The following is a 19,677-nucleotide window of genomic DNA, read 5'->3' as shown; positions in this document are numbered from 1 at the left end:
GGCCGAATTTCCGAATAAAAGCACCTCTGAAGACGTCTCACTGCGTGAAGAAAACCCGGGTTGCATGCTCTGTAAAATATATTCTCGTTGTTTTATGTAGGATCAACCCATCTATTCTTCTACTCCTCTTACCGCTCCCGAGGTCGGCAGCCAAAAATGCTATATACACTACAGTCTACAGCTCGTCTTTGAACACTTGCTCGGTGTCCGGTTCGGAAACGAGGTCCACAAGCACCTCCTTAACCACCTCTGCCACTTTCTCCACCACAGTCTCCACCTTCTCCTCTGCAGCCTCGACCACAGGCTTGGCCTCCTCAACAACCTTTTCCGCCACCGGAACAGACACAGACACAGTCTCCGGCATGCTCATCATGTTGACGACAAGACTAGTCCAGCCCAAGAAGTGCGCCGTCCTCTGTCCCTTACCAGTGATCGAGTCATATTGCTCCCAAGCGTACCCTGTCTCTTTCCAGTTCTTGTAGACATTTTCCACGACCGCCTTCCTCAGCTTCTCGTAGAGCCGTGCAGCCGCTTTTTGATGCGGTCCGGCTTGGGATCCGAGGTCCTACTTTCTGTTAGTGTGGAGGGATGGAGCAGGGAGGGGATACGTACGGCAAGTCTTTGCACAGCGAGGAAATTGATATTGACCCAGACGGGACCCTTCCAGTAGTTCTCTCCTGTGCCGAACATGGGATCCTTCTTACTGAGAGATCGGAGTCCGTAGTCCGACCATAGCTCCTCGGGATCCTCCATGAGCGCCAGGACCTTACCCAGGTTATCCGAGTCCTTATCCACGAGGCCAAGGAGCACGGGGAAGAGGCTGACGTAGCCCTTGTGGCACACGTGTACGCTCTCCTCGTAGTCGTCGATAGTGGCATCGCAGTACGCCTGCTCCTTCTCGCTCCAGTGCAGATCGTCCAAGTTCCGGATGACTGCGATCTCAGCTTTCTCGAAGATGGCGGCGTCCTCGGTTTCGCCGATGGTGACGGCAATGCGCTTGATGCACCGCGACATCATGCCGACCCAGGAAAGGAGGTCAACGTGGAGCTCGCCGGTGTGTGGCGGATTGGGACGGGGATAATCGTCAAGGCCGGACGTAAGACAGTGCTCGGTGTCGCGGCCACGCCAGCGGTAAGCCTCCTTCGACGAGAATGCTTCGCGGTCAAAAGCGCGGATCTCACCGGCCTGGGTGGTGCGGAACCAGTTATAGTGGCTGCGGAGCTGGGGGTAGATCTCACGGAGGTACTGGAGGGCTGCTTCGCGATGCTCGAGGTGGGCGTTTGGCAGGTCTTCCGAAGAGATACCGACGGCTCCTGGTGCGGCACCACCGGCAGCTTGAACCTTCTCGAAAGTGTCGATGAACTTGGTGAGAATGAAGAAGAGCGTGGGAGGGTTTGCATAGTGTGGGTACTGCGTCTGGAACTTTTCCGGTACCTTGCTGCGCGCTTCATCGCCCAGAATCTGCTCCCGGCCAATCCATCCATCCTCGTCGACGAGTGCGAACCAGCTTTTGACGATGGAGAGGGTCAGATCCATATCCCACTCGGAAATGGGCAGCAGATGGAATCCTTCGTCCCAATAAAAGCCCCGGGGAAAGAAGGGGCGAGAGGGGATGCTGGTGAACAGCTCCGTTGGTCCTTCCTCTTTCACTACACCAGGTTTCTCTCGTGCAGCCTTCGCTTCCTCCCAGAACCCCTCGTCTTCCTCAAGGTACTCATCAGCATAACTACGGTCAACCATAGAGGTACCGTGGAAGTATCCGATGCCACCAAGAAGGTTGGAGAAGATATTCTCTGCAAATTCTGAGTACTTTGCGGAGTCGAAGGGCGCCTGTCGCTTGAAGACTTTGCCGAACCGTTCACGGAAGGTCTCATGATTCTCCTCAATCTTCTTGGTCAAGATTTCGGCCGTCATCGGCTCGGGTGTGAAAGCTGACGAGTACAGTACATCGAACTCGAACGAGCCTTCAAAGACCTTCTGGATCATGTGCACATTTCCGGGCTCGAAATTTTGCTTGATCACGAACGTCTGCCATGGAGGTGGGTGTGCCTCAGTGCCGTATTTAGCCTGCAGCTCCGAGAAATTTTTCTGCAGGTTGGCGAATAGAGCCTCTGGAGTCCTATCAGTGACGGTCCTTTCTGCACCAGAATTTCAGACACGCAATACCTTTGACCTTCCATGCGAGATTCGGCAGAAGTTGCATAGAGGCATACATGGTTCTCGAGAGAGGCCGCTCAGCCCAAGCCTTAGCATTGCCCATCACTGGAGCTTGGTTGGTCTGAGGTCCTCTGGTAACCTCAAGTTTGAAGTCTCCCAGCACCGGAAGGCTACCTGCCAGCACTACAGTACCTGTAAGTCCTTTCATATCCGGTTCATTTGCAAGCTCGATGCTCCCCTTCGTGCCTTCGTTGGCAACGTAGAACATGACAGTCGTTTTGGTATCCTTCTTAGCTGAGGCCATGGAAACATATGATTTAGCGTCGTCGTTTCGTCCAGGGCCGAGGATAAGCAGTGGAGGAAGTGTTACCATCGTCCCTAAGGGTTCCTTTGATCCTGACACCCCAATTGCCGCCTATTCTCCGCGAATAAGTCTCCTATAGTTTATCCCATACAAGCCAGGAGCCATTCTCACCATGTTCTCCACCCTCAACCTTGACAAACTCGGTAGAGAGATCAATTGTGTTCACTGTATCGTGCATCACCTGCTTTCCACCGGTACGGACATCATACTCCTCCCACCCGTAGCCCGCCATATTATCACCCTGCTCACATTGGTGCCGCAGAGCTACGATGTCATCATCAGCCCCCACTCAGCACACTCCCGCTGGCTTCCCATTCGCGCATCACCACTCACTGTTCTGGAACGTCGTGTAGTCGTTGACACCGGACCACATCAATCCGCTAATAAAGCTGTCCGGCAGTCTGGGCTTGACGCCGAAGTATAGGTTGGGCCGGTATGGACCCCATAATAAGCTCTGGTTCGAAGCATGGGAGATTTCGCTTAGAAGGGTCGAGTCCGAATCCGATGAGGCCGAAGCGACGGTGATGAGAATCGCAAATATGCTTGTGATGGAGCGTAGGATTGGAGATTTGGTGGGGGCCACCATGATGCGTGAGTGTTCCGACAATCGTGGAGTCGACAATCGTGGAGTTGGCGTGTTGCAGGTTTCGGTTGCAAGCTGTTGTTTGGAGCTTGCTACAGATTTCCCGTTGTTACCACAGTGGCTTTAGCTCTCGAGAGCCTTCTTGGGTTCAGGGGTCTTACGCCATTGGGACCGGTCGCTTGGCAGCCTTGCGACCAAGAGAGCCTCACCTTAACTTCACAGACGCCAACGCGACAACCTACTACCAACCACAGAAGAAACACGCGAACTCCATCTATCTTCTTCACCCCCCAACACCCAAAGATACACACACCGCAAGTCCTCACCACTGCGCCCACGGCATAAGCGCAACCATGTCTGTCAGTCACCCCCGCTATCCTGCTCCTCTCGTCAGGGAACTGAATGAAATTGACGCAATACAGGCTCCATTAAATCCTCGTCCGATGCTCCAGTCCCTGTTCGTCCCGTTCCCCTCCGCCGTCCTTCCCCCGCGCCGGCGCAATTCACTTCGCTGCGAAGCTTCCGGCGAGGAAACGGCTCCCCGCTGCGCCCTGTACTGACGGGCCGCGAACAGAATCGACAAGCCAATCCTCGTCCGCCTAAAGTGGGGACAGACCGAGTACCGCGGAACCCTCGTCAGCGTGGACAGCTACATGAACCTGCAGCTATCCAGCACCGAGGAGTACATGGACGGCAAGAGCACCGGTCACTTGGGACAGGTGTTGATTCGGTCAGTGCCTTCCCACGCTCTCTCCCAGCTGATACTGATGGTGTAAAAGGTGTAATAACGTCCTTTGGATCTCGGCCGCACCGAAGGAGGATGTTAAGATGGAGGATTAAGCGGAAGGAGGAAAGTGAAGGGCTGCGTATAAAATTACATACAATTGCGCGCAATGATCTGTTTGTCTGTGCTTTATACTTCTGGATTGTCATGTTCTGTCGCATCGCCGGGGTTCGCAGCAAAGACTGTATTGGCTGCTAGATTGCATTGTTAAAAGCTGCTGTGCTTGTGTGCCCGCTGTGGCTGAGGTGAATTACTGTGCCACAACCAGACGCCACACAAGAGTAAGTAGATCATAGTATATCCCTGCTCAAATGCACTGCATCCAAGCTTGCATCATCACTTCACGTTTCCCCCAACCTGTCTTTCACCGCGAAATCCGTCCACACCACAACACAATGAACCACGACCGCGACCGCGATTCCCGCCACTCGGGTCCTCGCGACCGAGACTCCCGTCAACACAATCCTCGCCGCGATCGCGACTACAACAACCGCGACCGCGATCCCCGAGACCACAGAGACAACCGCGACAGAGGTGACAGAAACGATAGAAGCGACAGAACCGACAGAGGCGAGAGAAACGACAGAGGCGATAGAAGCGACCGAGGCGACCGAGGCGACAGAGGCAGACCCACCGACCACTCCAACCGCCGCGAAAAACCCAAAGCCCTGAGCCGCAGCCGGAGTCCGGATGCGCGCAACGGCAACGGCAACGGCAATCGCGACTACCGCAACCGCGACCGCGGGCCTTATCCCACGCGTGGGCGCGGCAGCGGTCGCGGAGGCAGACGAGGTGGGACTCGCTCACCTCCACCCCGGAAGGAGAAGGAGAAAGAAAAGGAGAAGGAAAAAGAAAAGACGCCACCACCTCCTGCGGCAGTAATGGACGTAGACGCGGACCCAGATGATGAGGAGGCACAAATGGCGGCGATGATGGGGTTCAAGGGGTTTGGGACTACGAAGCAGAAGAAGGTCCAGGGGAATAATGTGGGCGCTATTGCGAAAAACAAGACCGCTGAGTATAGACAGTACATGTACGCCCCCCCCCCCTGGATGGAGAGTGGCAGCAGTGGGTAGGTGCTAACGGAAGGGTCCTCAACAGGAATCGCCCTGGTGGGTTTAATAGAGCGCTATCACCGTCGTGATGGAATACGGGCGATGTCTTGGCATACTTTTACAAAGGCGTTTGCATGGCGGAATTTGTCTGGTTTCCACTGTTCATTTTCCCTGTAGAGATGAGCTGGGGTGATAGAGGAGTTCCTTTGAAACAAAGGCATAACGAGCCATTCGCTGTGCTCCTTTTGCTTCCGGGATGTGCCCAGAATATATGTGATGCGGTGACGGCATTTTGCATCATGTCCGCTCGGAGGAAGCACCTGTGGCCGAACAAAGAATCGCCGTTCCCTCTCTCTTGCACGGTGAACAAAGAGATTCTTCCTACCAAAATACCCACACCACCCCATCTGCGTTACCACCTCATCCCATTTTCCCGTCCCATCCATCTCACCACCATGTGCGCCGCAAACTGCACCAATGGCTCTCGCTACTCCAACGAGGACCACGAGGACGACGAGCAAGTGGTCGACATATGGGACACTGCAAGCCTCAACACCACCTTTACCTCTACCTCAAACTCCATCTCCCATCACAATACCACAGCCACACCCCAGGAGAATTCCACATCGATACCAAGCTTCACAGCCACCCTCGCAGACACCCTCAAGCCCATATACACCTCATACCTCCAGGAGCCAGGGCGCGCAAAGCTCGCACTGGTGGAATGCGTCCTCTCCACCGAACCCTTAGCCCTGGGGTTCTTAGAAACCTGCAAACTCGTCTCGGAGCACGATTGTGCCAGTGCCGAGAGACCAATAGTCCATCCCCCTCACCCTTCTGGTCCTTTCCCAGCTAATGAATAAGATCCACCTCATAACGTTTCTCTTGACCACGCACACTGCCATGTCCCGCAGCAGCAGCAGCAGCAGCAGAAACGACAGCAACGACAGCACCCCCGCGGTCCTGCAGATGCTCGTCCGCTCACCAAAAGATACCGAAAAACTCCCGCTATCACCGGACGAGAAGCAGAGCTATTCCGATGCGCTCCGCCTCGCCGCCCGCGCGCTGCTCGATCACCGCCGCGCACAATTCCTTGCCGCACTGTTCATCGTCCCCTCCATCTGTGCCGGAAGTCTCGAGTGGTTCCTGGGTACCTTCCCGAAGCTTGATAAGGAGCTGAAAGAGGGGTTGGCTAGGCTGGAGACGAGGATTAGTGGTATGGTGGAGACGTGCCGGAGCGCTGTGGAGAGAATGAGGGGAGTGGAGCGCGAGTTATGCGTGCTCTCTGGGGCGGTGGAGGGGGTAAAGACCGCTGGGGATTGGGTCGAGGTGAAGATTCGGGATTTGGAGAGAGGGAGGGATTTGCTTAGGGGAGAGGTGGTGGGAGCGTGCAGGGTGGCCAGGTACCTGATTATGACGCACGGGATAGTGTTCAATAGAGAGGATGAAGAGGTAATCGTGGTGACGGGAACGAGTCCGAAACGGGAGGCGGAGGAGGAGGCGGGATTGGAGATGGGCGCTGCTGGGCCGCCGGAAAAGAAGAGGACGGTCGAGGTGGGGAAGGTTGTTAGTGCGCCGGCAAGGGAGGACAGGGCGGCTCCACCACCACCACCGCCTGGGAGAGGATTCTATAAGGGGAGGAATTTTGATCCCTATCATAGATCGCGGGGAAGGGGATATCGCGGTGGTGGTGGAGGTTATTGGGGACAGTCACCATACAGAGGCCGTGGAGGAAGACCAGGGGAGGGACATTATTATTAAATTGCGGTCCGCAGATGGGCGTCTGAATTTGATGTTTATCTATGGTGGTATTTAACGCCTACTATAATACATACACAGTTATGTGTGTCTACTGTTTCTTAGCCTCGAGATGCTTCTCCAACTGTCTCCAACTTCTCCATCTCCTTCGTTTCCTCGAATCTCCTTCCTGGGCCCGATTTCCCTTCTCTATCTCGTCTCAGACTGCGCTCCGTCTAAGACTGCGCTCCTCCGATAGGCTTGTATTCTTTTCCAATACCTTGGGCGGCGCCTTCATATCCTTCTTCGCCTTGTCTGCTTCCACTGCCACTTCCGTCGCTGCCTTGAGCATAGCTAGCCTCTCCTGCTTTTCCTCCTCCCTGACATAGTCGAACCCGGACATCCCACGGTACATGAGGGCGACTTCATCCTTAGCGCCACTCTGTACCACATTCTTCGGATAATCATCCTGATGCTGCAAGGCGACCTCGACTATGCCCGGCATCTCCCACATCCAATCGGAGGCCTTGACCGCCTTGGCATTAATCGTCAACCTTTCCCTCTTTGGCCCGATAATGTCCGACTCCATGACCAGCTTCTCATCATCTATGATGAAATCCACCTTGTTGCCATTACTATCCCTTATGAGCCTCCTAATCTTCGGTTCCTCATCCGGCCACTCCAGCTGGGTCTTACTCCCCTTCCTGAAGTACTTCGTCCCTCCCTCGGGCAACTTGGGACCCAGGTGGGCATCCACGGGGATCTCGAGGCCGAGCTTCTTCCTTGAGTCGATATACCGCTGCCACTCATCCTTCAGCAGCTCGACCTTCTCCTTCTGCGCGTCGAGCTTGCGGTACTTGCGGGCGCTCTTCTTCATGGAGCTGGCGCGCTTGGCACTCTCGATCTGCCACTTCTTCGACACGCGCGACTCGTCGCCCATCAGCGCGTGCTCCACCTTCTCCGCCAGCAGCTGCCGCGCTATCTTCCGGTTCTGTGAGCGAGACCGCGTCTCCTGCGACTTTACGACAATACCGGTAGGCTTGTGGATCAGTTGCACCGCCGAGGAGGTCTTGTTGATTTTTTGCCCGCCGGGGCCGCTGGAGAGAGACAGATGTGTAAGCGAGAGCCCGCGTGTATGTGGCGGGCGTGTGTGGGTAAGTAGTTACCTGCCCTTCAGGAACACCTCGGTGAAGTCTGCTTCGTCGAGTATCATCCGCGGGGGTAGTCGCGGCCCGCCGGCGAAGCTGGCGGCCGACAGTGTGAATGCGCGCACGGCGGGCGGCAGGAGGAAGCGGAGGCGAGGGAGGGCCAGCATTGTAATGATCGCGGCGGGGTGGAGGTTGTGGATGTGGCGTACTCTGTGTATCTACCTACTCTGTGTACTGTAGATACGGTAGTGGGGGTGAAGGTTTAGCCGTGCAGTAGAATTTGAGCTGACAGGGAAGGGCTAGTTAGCGCCGGAATTGGGGATTTCTCCGCGTGCGCATCTAGAGCACATCTCGGCCCTGCACCTGAACCTGCGCGTGCACATGAAGGATCCCGGATCACGGCTTTCGGGCAGTGCTGACATTTATACATAACGGCCATGGTTTCACAGCAATGGCTGCCTGGGCACATGGAGCCCCACCTGCCCCTACTTTACAACTACTGGGCCATCGTAGCAAATCACGTAGCGGAAGTCACTTCAGTCCAAACACGAGGAGGCGGAAATATTCACAGTAGATAGCAAAAGCGGTAAAATATCAAGGTAAAAATGATCCCTCCCAGGTATATTCCTCAATCTGGAGCCCCCGATTCACTGCAATTTCTGTAGCAAATCCCCTCCTCCAGAATCCACACACTGCTCCAGCCCAGTCAGCGACAAACATGTCAAAGCAGAGCACAGACTCACATCAAAACGCCCACTTATATTTCCCCTTTGGGTTGAACTCGACGGCGGCCCAAATATCGACACAGTCGTCTTCTCCGGCCTGCCACTTATGGAAGGGGTAGTCCACGGTGCCGTTTCCGCGCAGGATTGGCTTTCCGTACGAATCTCTGCGCCAGACACCGCCGTGCTCGGCGAGCGGCGGCAATACCAGCTTGTCGAACGCCTCGGGCCCGAGTTTTGGGAGTTCGTCTGCAGGCGTGTCCTCGTACTCCGTCTTGAGACGCCACATGCCGCCGGTGCCGGTGCCGGCTGAGAGCCCGATGTGGATTTCGGCGAAGGAGGCGTCCGTGTGGTTGTGCACGCCGCAGTTGACGTTGTTGCCTGGCTGCTGTTAGTACATAGGCCTGCGGTAGGAGTAGGTGGGGCATTTAGTTACCGGCTGTCCAGAATTGCAGATGCGCCAGGAATGTTTGATCGTGGAACCGGAATGTGAATCCAGTCATGTTGTGGAAGTTAATGTCTGGAAACCCGGCTCCCCACCAGCATTTGTCTACCTTCTTGAAATGGAGCGGAGGGACCGGAAGTCCTCGCGTCGGCTTGAAGGTGACCTTCACGGGTACATCCTCTGCCGTAGGCCATTTCCCAGGCGTCGACGATGAGTCGCACTTCAGAGGACTGAACAACAGGAGAACGGAGCCTATATCGTCCAGAGTTCGTAATTCGTCGTTGTCCATCACGACGGATTGCTCGGTGAAGGGTGGAACATCCATTGCACGGCGTTCTTTTTCTCCGTCCATCACAGCTCCAAACAGGACTTTGTAGCCGATGCCCGGCAAGCCTGCGAATGTTGTCTTTGGCGGGAGGACGACGACGGATAGAGCATAGTTTGCGACCTCGATCAGGTCCAGGGAGCAGGTTTGTGGTGCTGTGTCGGGGTTGGGTAGGTACACCAAACCCTCGTCGTCCCAGAGTGTGGGAACGACGGAGGCATCGTGTGCAATATGGGCATTAGCGAAGTCGTTGTAGTACACACTCACAGTTGGATTTTCCTCCTCGTAATAGTTCGGCACACGATATTTGATGCCCACGAAGTCGAGCAAGCCTCTACCACCGAAGTTACTGTAGACGAATGGGTTAGAATCCAGATAAGCGGTATACATTGGTATGGTGGAGCTTGTTACATACCCGATAGCAATGCGGGCGGTGGATTCTTCGGCAACCTTGTACTTGGCGAACAAGCCCTTGTCGAGATCAATCGCTTTGTAGTAGAAGACTCCCTATATAAATAATTATTAGCATGTTTTCCTAGTTGTAGACTGCTCAGTACATACCTTATTCGGCGAGGGCCCAGATGTTTTGTCCGGAGTACCGAACATCGCCACAAGGAACTCGTCATCCCCATCACCTACATACACGATATCAGTAAATTGCAGTGAATATTATCGTCCCGTGTACTACGTACCGTCGAAGTCGCCCGTAACGACGTAGTGTCCAGGGCCTATGGGATTGTCAGCAAGTTTCAACTCATACTAAAGCTATAACCGTCGTACCCTCTCCATGCTTCTGGAGTTGAGCCGGCGATCCGAACACGTCTAAAACGTGTCTTGTCCATCCTTTTGTTCCATCCATAGTAGGATTTGCCTTGGTATATACACAGACCATGTTTCCATGGAAAGGATCGATGGACGCGACGTACGCGAATGGATCATCGCCAACCCTTCCCACATCGACACAACCACTGCCCCAGTAGTCCGGTGGATCAAGGTTGCTTGCGGACTGTCCCTCCGCCTTAGGCTCGCCTTCGGTGATGTGCTCAATGTTCCATTTTTGGTCCGCGTAATAGAGCCAGTTCAAACCTTCCCTCGAAGCGATCACGAGGGAATCGAGGCCGTTGAGCCCATGGAATCTCACTCGATGTTAGTAATTTCCACTACGGAGGAGAAGGTCCAGTACTTTTTCTGAGCCGCATCGTGAATCACGGTGAAGCTACTGTCATCGACGATCTTGCGAGGCCACTCCAATCTACTCCAGTGTTAAATGATACGGAGGAGCTGATGGAAAGGGAATATTTACGCTTCCAGCACTTTCTCGGGAGCCTGAAACAAGATCACCGGAATCGCGGAAGTCTGCCAGAACGAGTCAGAGATTCTCTAGAGACAAATTCATGGCAACAATCTTACCAAGTCTTGCGGGCCATGGACAACTTCACGTAAGTGGGCGAATGTCAGCACTGCGGGACAACACTGTCAAAACTAGAGTCTTACCGGACATAGCCATCACTTCTAGGAACGACCTGCAGGGAATTGGTATGTCAGATATTCCACTGTCCCTTGTATAAAATTATTAAAGCGTGAGAAACTTACTTTTGTGTGAAATACCCAGCCTTCAGTCGATGCATAGCCGGCCACCTTCCGACATATCGTTGCTCCCAAACACCACCGCCTAGCTTGTCTCTTCCAGGATTCCTCAGCCAGCTTATGTGACCGCCGTCTACCAAGCACCGTAGCATGTGAGGACCATAATCATGACAGATGAGCAGGTCCGTGAAACCGTCTTGGTCGACGTCTGCTGCCACCACTGCTACAGGCGATTCGAACTCCGCGATCGTGTACTTCGTCCAAGCTACGATACATTCGTAAGTTTTCCATGGCTCCAATATGATATGACGTTTAAGCGGTATATGAGAACATACGTTTATCGAGAAAAACTCCCTCTTTCTGTTCCATGATTGGATTTTCAAGGAACTCGATCTTGCTAGTCTTTGCGATGCCATCTCCGAGACCGTAACTGAACACCAATAGTTAGCCACGCCGGAAACGACACAAGACCACTGGGGGGACCCACGCAATGATGCCTGGGACTTTGTCTGCTTTGTGGAGGTAGAATGTTTCTACCCAATAGCCGTCCGTCCTTTTCTCCTCAATGATCGAGGAGCGGAAAGACGGTGTGATGGGTGTTATTCCGGAAGACATGATGATTGCTGGCCGTGGGATTTACGTGATTGGGAGGAGCTTTCCCTTTATCCCGTTGGTTAGGATGTCCACGCCGGTGTATCCCACGACTGCCCTCATTGAGGCTGCAGTATACTGTGAAACCCCCGAAGAGCATGACAAGCTGTTTGGTGGGGGTATAGCCGCGTGTCGTGGTAACCACACAAGCAGGCTTGATCCGGCCGGTTTGCAGATCGGCTGAGTTGCAGATTCGCAAAAGAAACTGTCGACGGCCAATAGTAATCGTTTGGGCATCAACGGAGCTCAGTTCTTCCGGCTGAATTGAGACACAGTGATCGTCATCCTACCAGCCCACTGACATTTGATCGTAGGAGCAGTTTTCACAGTTTCCCCACAAAGACGCACAGCGTAAGGACGTTTTGTTTTTCCGCCAGTGGACGGCCCAGATAGGTCATGATGGTGACAGATGCAGCGAAGTTGCAACGATAAGATTCGAGCTGAAAGATTGACCGAGTTGCATCAAGGTTGGGGGTGTGACTACCCTCTTCAATCTTTGATTCCTTGATCTTTGATCTTTGATCTCTGATATTCTGAAACTGACTGCATTCATGATCTTGTGCCGTCCGGCATCCGAGTGTCCGGAGAATCGATTCGAGCTGAAAGATTGACCAAGTTGCATCAAGTTTGGAGGTGTGACTACCCTCTTCAACCTTTGATTCCTTGATATTTGATCTCTGATCTCTGATATTCTGAAACTGACTGCATTCATGATCTTGTGCCGTCCGGCATTCAAGTGTCCGGAGGATCGATTCGATTCGAACTTTAGAAGCACAAAATCTGGCTCTGGCGACTTATGTACCTCTCATCGTTTCCAGTTCTCCCTCCAAGCACCGGCATTAGTGTCCAGTCTTCCAGGCACGGGCATTACGCGGCCCAGCTAGACGGCAAGCCCGCCATCTCACCCGCGGCCATGACGGTGCATATCGAAGCGGCTGGAGAACCTGCAAGCTCACGGCGGCCAACAAATAGCGATTAGTAACTGCTATCAGCACAGCTGCATGACACTCATCTGGCCTGGCCCATGCAGTCGGCGGTCGAGAGCAGCAGACGGCCGGGCCGCTGTCCCCGTTCATGGCTTTTGGTTCTCGGCCCAACAAGAGACCCCCGCAACGTGGTCAGCTTTGGAAAAGCTGGCAATTCGCGTAAGCTTGCTTGATTGAAACGATGCAATCCGAAGCCGCATCCGAAGTCGGCACACGAAACCGTCACATTGTGCACGGGTTCTGGCGTTGCAGGAACGGGGAAACGGACACGAAAACGGTAAAGCTCCCACTCAAAGAGGGTCATTGCGGTGAACCAACGTCTCCTGCAGATTCTAGATCGGCCGCCGCTATATCACAACGGGGGGGTTGGAGCCAGACAGCATACGAACATCAAGCTGTGCTGGGCTGGGCTGCAAAGTTCCTGTGCCAGGCAGGAGCTCGAGCCCGGCAATTCGCCCATACGTCTTTGTGAATTTTATCGAGACATCACAATCAGATGGTTGACCGGGAGTTCCCCAGAGTGCAACGCGGGGAGTCTGCGTGATCCGTCCGGCGGGGTTCGATTGACCACGGATGAGCAAAATACCATCAACCCCGCTCTGCATGGAGTACCGGTAGATGCCGAAGCACAAGCGCAGACTAGTTACCAGCAGAATGCATAGTACTAGAATGGCGTGGGTTGCACCAACCGATTGCGATTCTCCACCCGACTAGTTTGCGTCGCCGAGATGTGTGCATGTTGGGTATGGACGTCCAAGAAGCTGCAGACTCGGGTATCGGTCCGATTTCAGGCCGGGAAGTCGCACACTCACTGCAATGAATCAGCGCCGGGGATCTGCATTCCATTGCATTGCAGTTTCAGCTGGATTTGACCTCAAAGTCGCAGTTGTTTGGTGAGAAGCTCGATCGCGCCGATAGCATCGCATGTAGAGTACTGATGCACCTTTCGTCGGCCCGGCACCTGGTGCGTTGGTGACTTGTCAGACTGTTTTTTGGTCTATCTAGGTGGTTAATAATCATCTAATCGCATACGACCCGTCCAAGTAGTTAGATCATGGCAATACTGGACACCTACCCCCGGTTCCCGTCCACTATCCAATCACGATTCATCAGTCTACGGGCGGCCCTATTGTGCCTCCCCTGCCCTCCGCCGGCGCCGGCGCCTTTCCCACTGCCTGTCGGACACGTGGATGGTCCGTGCGCCGAGCCCGCAAGATACGCACGAGTGATGAGCCGCGTGTCGTGCGTCGTCGCCCGTCCCGTGCGGCCGGCATATCGTCTCGTGTTGCTTCCACCCAACACCACCGATGGAGGAGCATCTGAGGCATCTCAGTGAGCCAGATTCAATCGTAAGTGTCCGAAATCTCCTCCAATGGCTTCGTTTTCACCCGAACGTGCCGTCAGCGTGTGTTGAGTATTGATACTTCAAAACCTCTAGTGAACTGGTCCGCATGTGTAGAGGGATGTAAACTCAATGCCAATGGCGCTGCAAAAACCTGAAATGCTTCAAGGTGTGTGCGTTAGAGTTCCAAGCTAGCGATCCCAGCTGCATGAATGGTTGTACGCATCTAGGGCTGAGCAACCCCGCACATTGTTCCACTCACATTCTTCTACTCACATTCTTCTACTCACATTCTTCTACTCGTATACCTCCTCGTGTACTCATTCACTCCCTCAACAACTGAAACAACTGAAACAACCACTTCTGCCTGCTGATTGGTGCGCGCAAAATAAATTTAAGTGTTGCATTGGGAATATTCACCATCCGATGAAAGCTCCCACTCTCAGCGATTCTCCAGCTTGGGCGGGCTGCACCTCGTCATGAAATTCCCTTAGTGGATTGAGGAGCTCCTGCGGAGGAAGATGAGGACAACGTGTCGTGTGCCGCCAATTGGAACTCTTGAGGATCCAGGTACATGGCCTTCAGCGGCCTACGTAAATAAGTAGTGCTATCCCCCTCCCCCGGTGCGTTGACCCCACTGTCCTCTCCTTCTTCGCCGAGTTCATTCAACACAATGAATGACCCCAACCAGGACAACTACACCTTCACTCCGGCGGAGACGTTCTTTGACGCCTATGCCGTGAAATCGTTCAATACCCCGACTTCCATCACGTACAGAGTGGAAGACAACGATCCCAAACAGCCCAGCATCAAGACTGGAGCTATCTTCAGGTTCAATGACGACAAGCTGCTCCTAGTGCAGTTTATACGGCCCAAGGTCTGGAAGATCCGTTTCAGTCCACTTATAAAGACTCCAGCCGAATACAACGACTACAATTCGTAGGTAGCCGATTATTTTCACTTTTTTTGCTTTTCTTCATGTTTCTCCGTAGCTGACAACATCCAAGTCGTACCATCGTCCGAGATACCGTCACAGAGCTGCGTGACTGTCTTGACAAGTTCGAGGACATTTTCTGGGACACCTCCGTCAAGCCCTCTGACGATGGCAAGTACTTTTGCCTGGAGTCTATGGTGTATCAGAGCGCCGCCGATCGGAAAGCCAAAAAGGACGGCAAGTGGGAGGTCCGCCTCTTTGTCCAGAAGGCTCCCTTCCGTATCATCGCAGTCCGTGCCGTTCCGCCGCACCTTGACCCGGATGACGCTGTTCCCGCCCTCAACGCCAGTGAGGCGATCAAAGTCAACCTTGACACCCAATGCATCATCTGGAAGACGGCGCCGAATGGACTCTCTTGGGTCCAGAAGGGCGAAACTACAAACGCGATCCTCTCCGTGTGCAAACCCGGCGCTGCCCGCTATATCGGATTTGGCGAGCAGGGTGGAATGTCTCTGTTCAAGTACAGCACGTACATGAACTACTTTGGTAAGTATTGGAGGTCATCCGCCTACCTATTACACGCCCACACGCCTCCAAAAATGCATTGCTAAACCATAGTACTAGACTACGACAACATGATGTACAGTGGTGTCTACGGAAAAGGAGCCGGGGACAGCAGGGAACCGCTCTACCACTCGGAGCCTTTCTGGATCGAGGTCGATACCCACCAGAACTTGGGCTCTAAGGTGGCCACCTTCGTCGACAACTATTCCCAGATCAGCATCGACTTCGGGAAGCGCAACAACGGCGAAATTCGCGTGGGTACGAAGTACGGCAGTTTACAGTACTTCGTGATGGCCGGCAATGACATCCCCGATATCATAAACCTCTACACCTCAATCATCGGTCGTAACAGACTGAAGCCTAGATACGTCCTAGGGCACCATCAAGGATGTAAGTACTATAACCAATCCATCACTCCCACAGACTACCAAGACGATGTGGCTTGCTGACACTGAGTCGGAAACCATCTACTAGGTTATGGCTATGATACTCAGAAAAAGGTAGTCGGTATAGTGGATCAGTATCGCGCCCGCAAGATTCCTCTCGACGGAATGCATATCGACGTCGACTTGCAGGACCGATATCGTACATTCACGATAAACACAGCTCCGGACAAGTTTCCTGACCCGAAAGCGATGTTTCGGGATCTGCGCAATATGGGCGTCAAAGCTTGCACGAATATCACTCCTGTCATCAACTGCACTGGCGATGGCTACAAGACCCTTTCCGAAGGGGTGAAGAACAAGTAAGAATCCCACCCCCCAAAACTCTACAATGAGATGTCTGACATTGCTTAGGTATTTCATTATGGACAAGCGCTACACCGCCGATGGCATAGGGAAAAACAGCTGGGATGCAAAGTACATGTACTATGATGGCGGCAGGCGCGAGATGATCACTGATATTCAGAGCGCCCAAAAAAGGATGCCCGGTTATACTCCCGAGTAGTGAGTCCCTCAAAATCTTTGCCACCGAGTGCCAATTACTAATAACTAGAAGTGACTTCAGCAAGGCATACAACTCGGAGAAGGAGTTCATTGGCGGTGTCTCTTACGGTCAAGACTTGGGAACAGTTCGTAACCTGCTCCAGCAATGCACCCAGGGAGGGACTTTTTTAACGATCTGACTTTAATCCTAGCCTGGCTTCTATCCCGATCTCAACCGAGAAGTTGTACGGAAATGGTGGGGAGAGCAATACCGATATCTCATAGAACAAGGACTTGAGTTTATCTGGCAGGACATGACGAGCCCTTGCCTTGCTAAGGAATACGGCGACATGAAAGGGTATGAACATATTCCCCTAGTCCATTCACTGAGCATCCACATTTGACAGTCTCCAGACTTCCTTTCCGGCTGATGGTCAGCACCGACGTTTACCCTAGCCAAGACGGCAAATACCCTCCCTATAAGGCAGCCATCGAAATGTGGTCACTCTTCAGCTACAACCTTCACAAGGCTACATACAAGGGTCTGAACGACATGGACCTTCGCAAAGGCAAAAGAAACTTCATCATTGGGCGTGGAAGTTTCGCCGGCATGCACAGATATGCTGGTCTATGGACCGGCGATAACGCTTCCACTTGGAACTTCCTGCGGATCTCGGTTGCGCAGATTCTCGCATCCGGTTTGTCTGGAGGCGTCATCACAGGCGCTGATGTGGGCGGTTTCATGCCGTTGAACAAAGATCAGTGGGCCGACCCGGAGCTGGTGATCCGTTGGTACTGTGCTTACTCCATGCTTCCATGGTTCCGGTGAGTCCATCACTCAGCCCAACCATCCATCGGGGAAAGACACTGACAGGCCTACAGAAACCACTACCACGGCAAACCAGGCATGAAGTTCTTCCAGGTAAACCAATTTTTTGTGCGTTTTTCCTGTGGGTTGCCAGCTAAATTCCTTAGGAACCCTACGTTTACACGGACCATTTCTGGAACCCACAATGGCATGATATACTCAAGAAAGACGAGAGGATGTACCTTTCGGTAGAGCCTGTGTGCAAATACTTTGTAGAGCTTCGATACACCCTCTTGCAGCTCCTCTACGACGCCATGTTCGAGAACCAGATCACTGGAATGCCCATTGCCAGAGCCTTGGTAAGCTATACCCCATTCGACTGCAATCGGAGTCACATCTGACCGCGATGAAGATCTTGACCGACGTCTACGATGACAGTCTGTACAAAGACGCCTCGAACTACCTTTACCGCGAATACATGGTCCGCAACGACCTGCTAGTCTGCCCGAGGCTGTACCCGGAGAAGCTCAAGGTAGGGGAAAATGAGACGAAGCAGAAGCACCAGCTGTACTTACCCCAGCCCGACAACTGGTTCGTGTTCAACTTGCGTCCCGACCACATCGAGGATCCGAATGGAGACGGTCTCAAGATTAGCCGGAGGAAGGGGCTGAGCGCAAAGCTCCAGGGTGGAACCTTCATGGAGTGGGATGACGAGATCAGACTTGGCGATAACGAGCACATCCCATACGTGATGCCGATGTTTATCAGGGAAGGTGGGTACCCGCAATCATCAACGCAATATCTTCAGGTAATAACTCACCGGGAAACATTCAGGTGCAATCATTCCGCAGATTGAGCTCCGACAGTGGATTCCCGACTTGGAGAACCGCAAAGCGAACCCCATCACCCTGCACGTGTATCCAGGCAAGAACAGCGTAAGCCAACCAGAAATCCATCGCATTACTCGATGTGCTCTTTCGCTGACAGCCCGCTCTCGCAGGACTACCACATGTACCTGGACGATGGAATCAGCCGTGCCAGCGCTCCGGCCGGACTGCCGCAGTACTCAGCCAACCCCGTGCCTATGCACCCCGAGCTGGGAGTGATTCCGAAGGACGATTTCGCCATCGACGAGGATGAAGAGGCCAAGAGCGAATACCGCGAGGTGATCATCGCCCAGGCAAGTTCCCTCCCCTCATGCCATCCTTCCCTACCACTAACACCGAAAAGAGAACCGCTGGCGCCACTCGCACCGTCACCATTCGCACCGCCTGGGACAATTACAATCTCGACTTACTCAAGCGCGATATTGGCCAGCAGTACACCGTCATTATCTGGCACGAGGTCGACGTCGACACGACGAAGTGCGTCACTACCACCGATGGCGCTACTGGCTCCACCGTGTCCAACGACACCTCCATCAGGGCTACGTTTATCGATGTTCCCATTGACGCCGATGACAAGAAGAAGGGTATCACTATTACTTGCAAGTACAATTAGTGGACTGATTGCGGGGGTACCACGAGTCGATAACGATTGCGTAACGGTCTTTTTGGTCTTTTTGGTCTCTTTGTTTGTTTTGGGGGGGTTTTCTTCGGTATCTTTACTTGAACGGGTTTTATCTGGGATAGGTAGTCCGTTTTTCGATCCATAATTGCGAGAATGATCCACTTTTTTTTCTTGTTGTCTACGATGGTCCACATTAAGTGCTTCGCCCAATCGTCCGACCCATTATCCCACACCCAACACCAAACACTCTCGCCCACGGACCCACTGCAGCATGGCAGCCACCAAAACAGAATCTGCAGCTGTGACTGTGGCACAGCAATTTCTGACTGTTCAAGACTTCAAAAGGCAGATCTTCCGATAGGCTGTGGAAGAAGGGTTCAAAACCCCCTATCAGAAGTCGAATAGGTACATAAGTCAGATCAATGTCGTGATTTGTACCGAGAAGGCAACGCATGCAGCTTCAAAGTGTGGCGGGCACACTGGAAGCCAACTATTGAGAGTGTGGAGGCTGCGTAACCATTGTCACTCCCAATGGTTAGCGATGCAAAACGATAGCATGAGTAAGCGCAACGAGTGACATCTGTGACCAAGCCCAACACCTCAGCCGAAATTACAGAGTGACCCGATATGACTCACCCGATTCATCGCCGGTCTTAGCAAAAAGTTACCCAACCCGGTTCCCGTCTGCTCGCCCAACCCAACCCAACCAACTCCACGCCAGTAAAATAGACAGCCCCACGCGGGGGTCGAACCCGCAGCCTTCAGATTAAGAGTCTGACGCTCTACCGATTGAGCTAGCGAGGCTGTGTTGAAACAATTCCGCTATTAGCGCTCTTTATATGGTTTTTGTTTCATGTGATTGTGCCATTGACTGGTATAGGTGAAGCCACCGTGCTACAGTCTACCGGTGAGGGAGTCTATGAAACCAGACGGATCAGTAGCGAGGTCCACTAGTTTTAGTCCGGCCCTAGAGGTTAGTGGAATCGCTTCGCCTCCATCTGGCTATGTACTGGAGTTGCCTCGTTAAATCTGCTCTTCTTATTCCGAAGA

At 53.3% G+C, this 19,677-nt stretch overlaps 7 protein-coding genes and 1 non-coding gene across 8 annotated transcripts; 4 read left to right on the top strand and 4 right to left on the bottom strand.

Annotated features, from left to right (window-relative positions):
• Positions 1-69: 69 nt before the first annotated feature.
• BZA05DRAFT_392808 (glycoside hydrolase) lies at positions 70-3,210 on the bottom strand. Its single transcript, XM_051483153.1, has 6 exons — positions 2,855-3,210; positions 2,633-2,785; positions 2,528-2,572; positions 2,167-2,451; positions 613-2,111; positions 70-565 (listed from the first exon to the last, which is right to left on the bottom strand). The coding sequence occupies exons 1-6, from the start codon at positions 3,105-3,107 to the stop codon at positions 176-178; spliced, it is 2,625 nt and encodes an 874-aa protein (XP_051341307.1). The 5' UTR covers positions 3,108-3,210; the 3' UTR covers positions 70-175.
• Positions 3,211-3,313: 103 nt separating this feature from the next.
• Positions 3,314-4,163, top strand: BZA05DRAFT_392806 (small nuclear ribonucleoprotein F-like protein). Its single transcript, XM_051483152.1, has 4 exons — positions 3,314-3,463; positions 3,527-3,561; positions 3,679-3,834; positions 3,884-4,163. The coding sequence occupies exons 1-4, from the start codon at positions 3,458-3,460 to the stop codon at positions 3,942-3,944; spliced, it is 258 nt and encodes an 85-aa protein (XP_051341306.1). The 5' UTR covers positions 3,314-3,457; the 3' UTR covers positions 3,945-4,163.
• Positions 4,164-4,224: 61 nt separating this feature from the next.
• Positions 4,225-5,340, top strand: BZA05DRAFT_392803 (uncharacterized protein). Its single transcript, XM_051483151.1, has 2 exons — positions 4,225-4,921; positions 4,990-5,340. Exons 1-2 carry the CDS (start codon positions 4,284-4,286, stop codon positions 5,030-5,032), a joined length of 681 nt encoding a protein of 226 aa, XP_051341305.1. The 5' UTR covers positions 4,225-4,283; the 3' UTR covers positions 5,033-5,340.
• Positions 5,341-5,344: 4 nt separating this feature from the next.
• On the top strand, positions 5,345-6,704 carry BZA05DRAFT_472655 (uncharacterized protein; the record flags this gene model as incomplete). Its single annotated transcript, XM_051488024.1, has 2 exons — positions 5,345-5,761; positions 5,808-6,704. The coding sequence occupies exons 1-2, from the start codon at positions 5,399-5,401 to the stop codon at positions 6,702-6,704; spliced, it is 1,260 nt and encodes a 419-aa protein (XP_051341304.1). The 5' UTR covers positions 5,345-5,398.
• BZA05DRAFT_392798 (RF-1 domain-containing protein) lies at positions 6,659-8,149 on the bottom strand. Its single transcript, XM_051483150.1, has 2 exons — positions 7,847-8,149; positions 6,659-7,777 (listed from the first exon to the last, which is right to left on the bottom strand). The coding sequence occupies exons 1-2, from the start codon at positions 7,993-7,995 to the stop codon at positions 6,901-6,903; spliced, it is 1,026 nt and encodes a 341-aa protein (XP_051341303.1). The 5' UTR covers positions 7,996-8,149; the 3' UTR covers positions 6,659-6,900.
• Positions 8,150-8,368: 219 nt separating this feature from the next.
• Positions 8,369-11,666, bottom strand: BZA05DRAFT_252380 (uncharacterized protein). Its single transcript, XM_051480037.1, has 13 exons — positions 11,395-11,666; positions 11,243-11,337; positions 10,914-11,161; positions 10,815-10,843; positions 10,731-10,753; positions 10,624-10,676; positions 10,504-10,572; positions 10,101-10,456; positions 10,013-10,048; positions 9,882-9,955; positions 9,736-9,827; positions 8,987-9,669; positions 8,369-8,931 (listed from the first exon to the last, which is right to left on the bottom strand). The coding sequence occupies exons 2-13, from the start codon at positions 11,321-11,323 to the stop codon at positions 8,573-8,575; spliced, it is 2,103 nt and encodes a 700-aa protein (XP_051341302.1). The 5' UTR covers positions 11,324-11,337; positions 11,395-11,666; the 3' UTR covers positions 8,369-8,572.
• A 2,472-nt stretch (positions 11,667-14,138) lies between these two features.
• BZA05DRAFT_392782 (glycosyl hydrolases family 31-domain-containing protein) lies at positions 14,139-18,804 on the top strand. The gene is made up of 14 exons (XM_051483149.1): positions 14,139-14,825; positions 14,894-15,366; positions 15,445-15,774; positions 15,859-16,129; positions 16,182-16,331; positions 16,384-16,456; positions 16,523-16,668; positions 16,725-17,135; positions 17,193-17,232; positions 17,286-17,477; positions 17,531-17,891; positions 17,953-18,053; positions 18,119-18,298; positions 18,349-18,804. Exons 1-14 carry the CDS (start codon positions 14,560-14,562, stop codon positions 18,616-18,618), a joined length of 3,264 nt encoding a protein of 1,087 aa, XP_051341301.1. The 5' UTR covers positions 14,139-14,559; the 3' UTR covers positions 18,619-18,804.
• Positions 18,805-19,358: 554 nt separating this feature from the next.
• Positions 19,359-19,431, bottom strand: BZA05DRAFT_t113. The gene has a single exon. It is a non-coding gene; the product is annotated as a tRNA-Lys (tRNA).
• Between the last annotated feature and the right edge of the window lie 246 nt (positions 19,432-19,677).

The sequence above is a fragment of the Tricharina praecox genome (assembly GCF_024521635.1).
Source record: "Tricharina praecox strain CBS 144465 chromosome Unknown BZA05scaffold_7, whole genome shotgun sequence".
NCBI lineage: Eukaryota > Fungi > Ascomycota > Pezizomycetes > Pezizales > Pyronemataceae > Tricharina > Tricharina praecox.
Note: the sequence above shows the minus strand (reverse complement) of the source record. Positions and strands in the feature narration are given on the sequence as shown.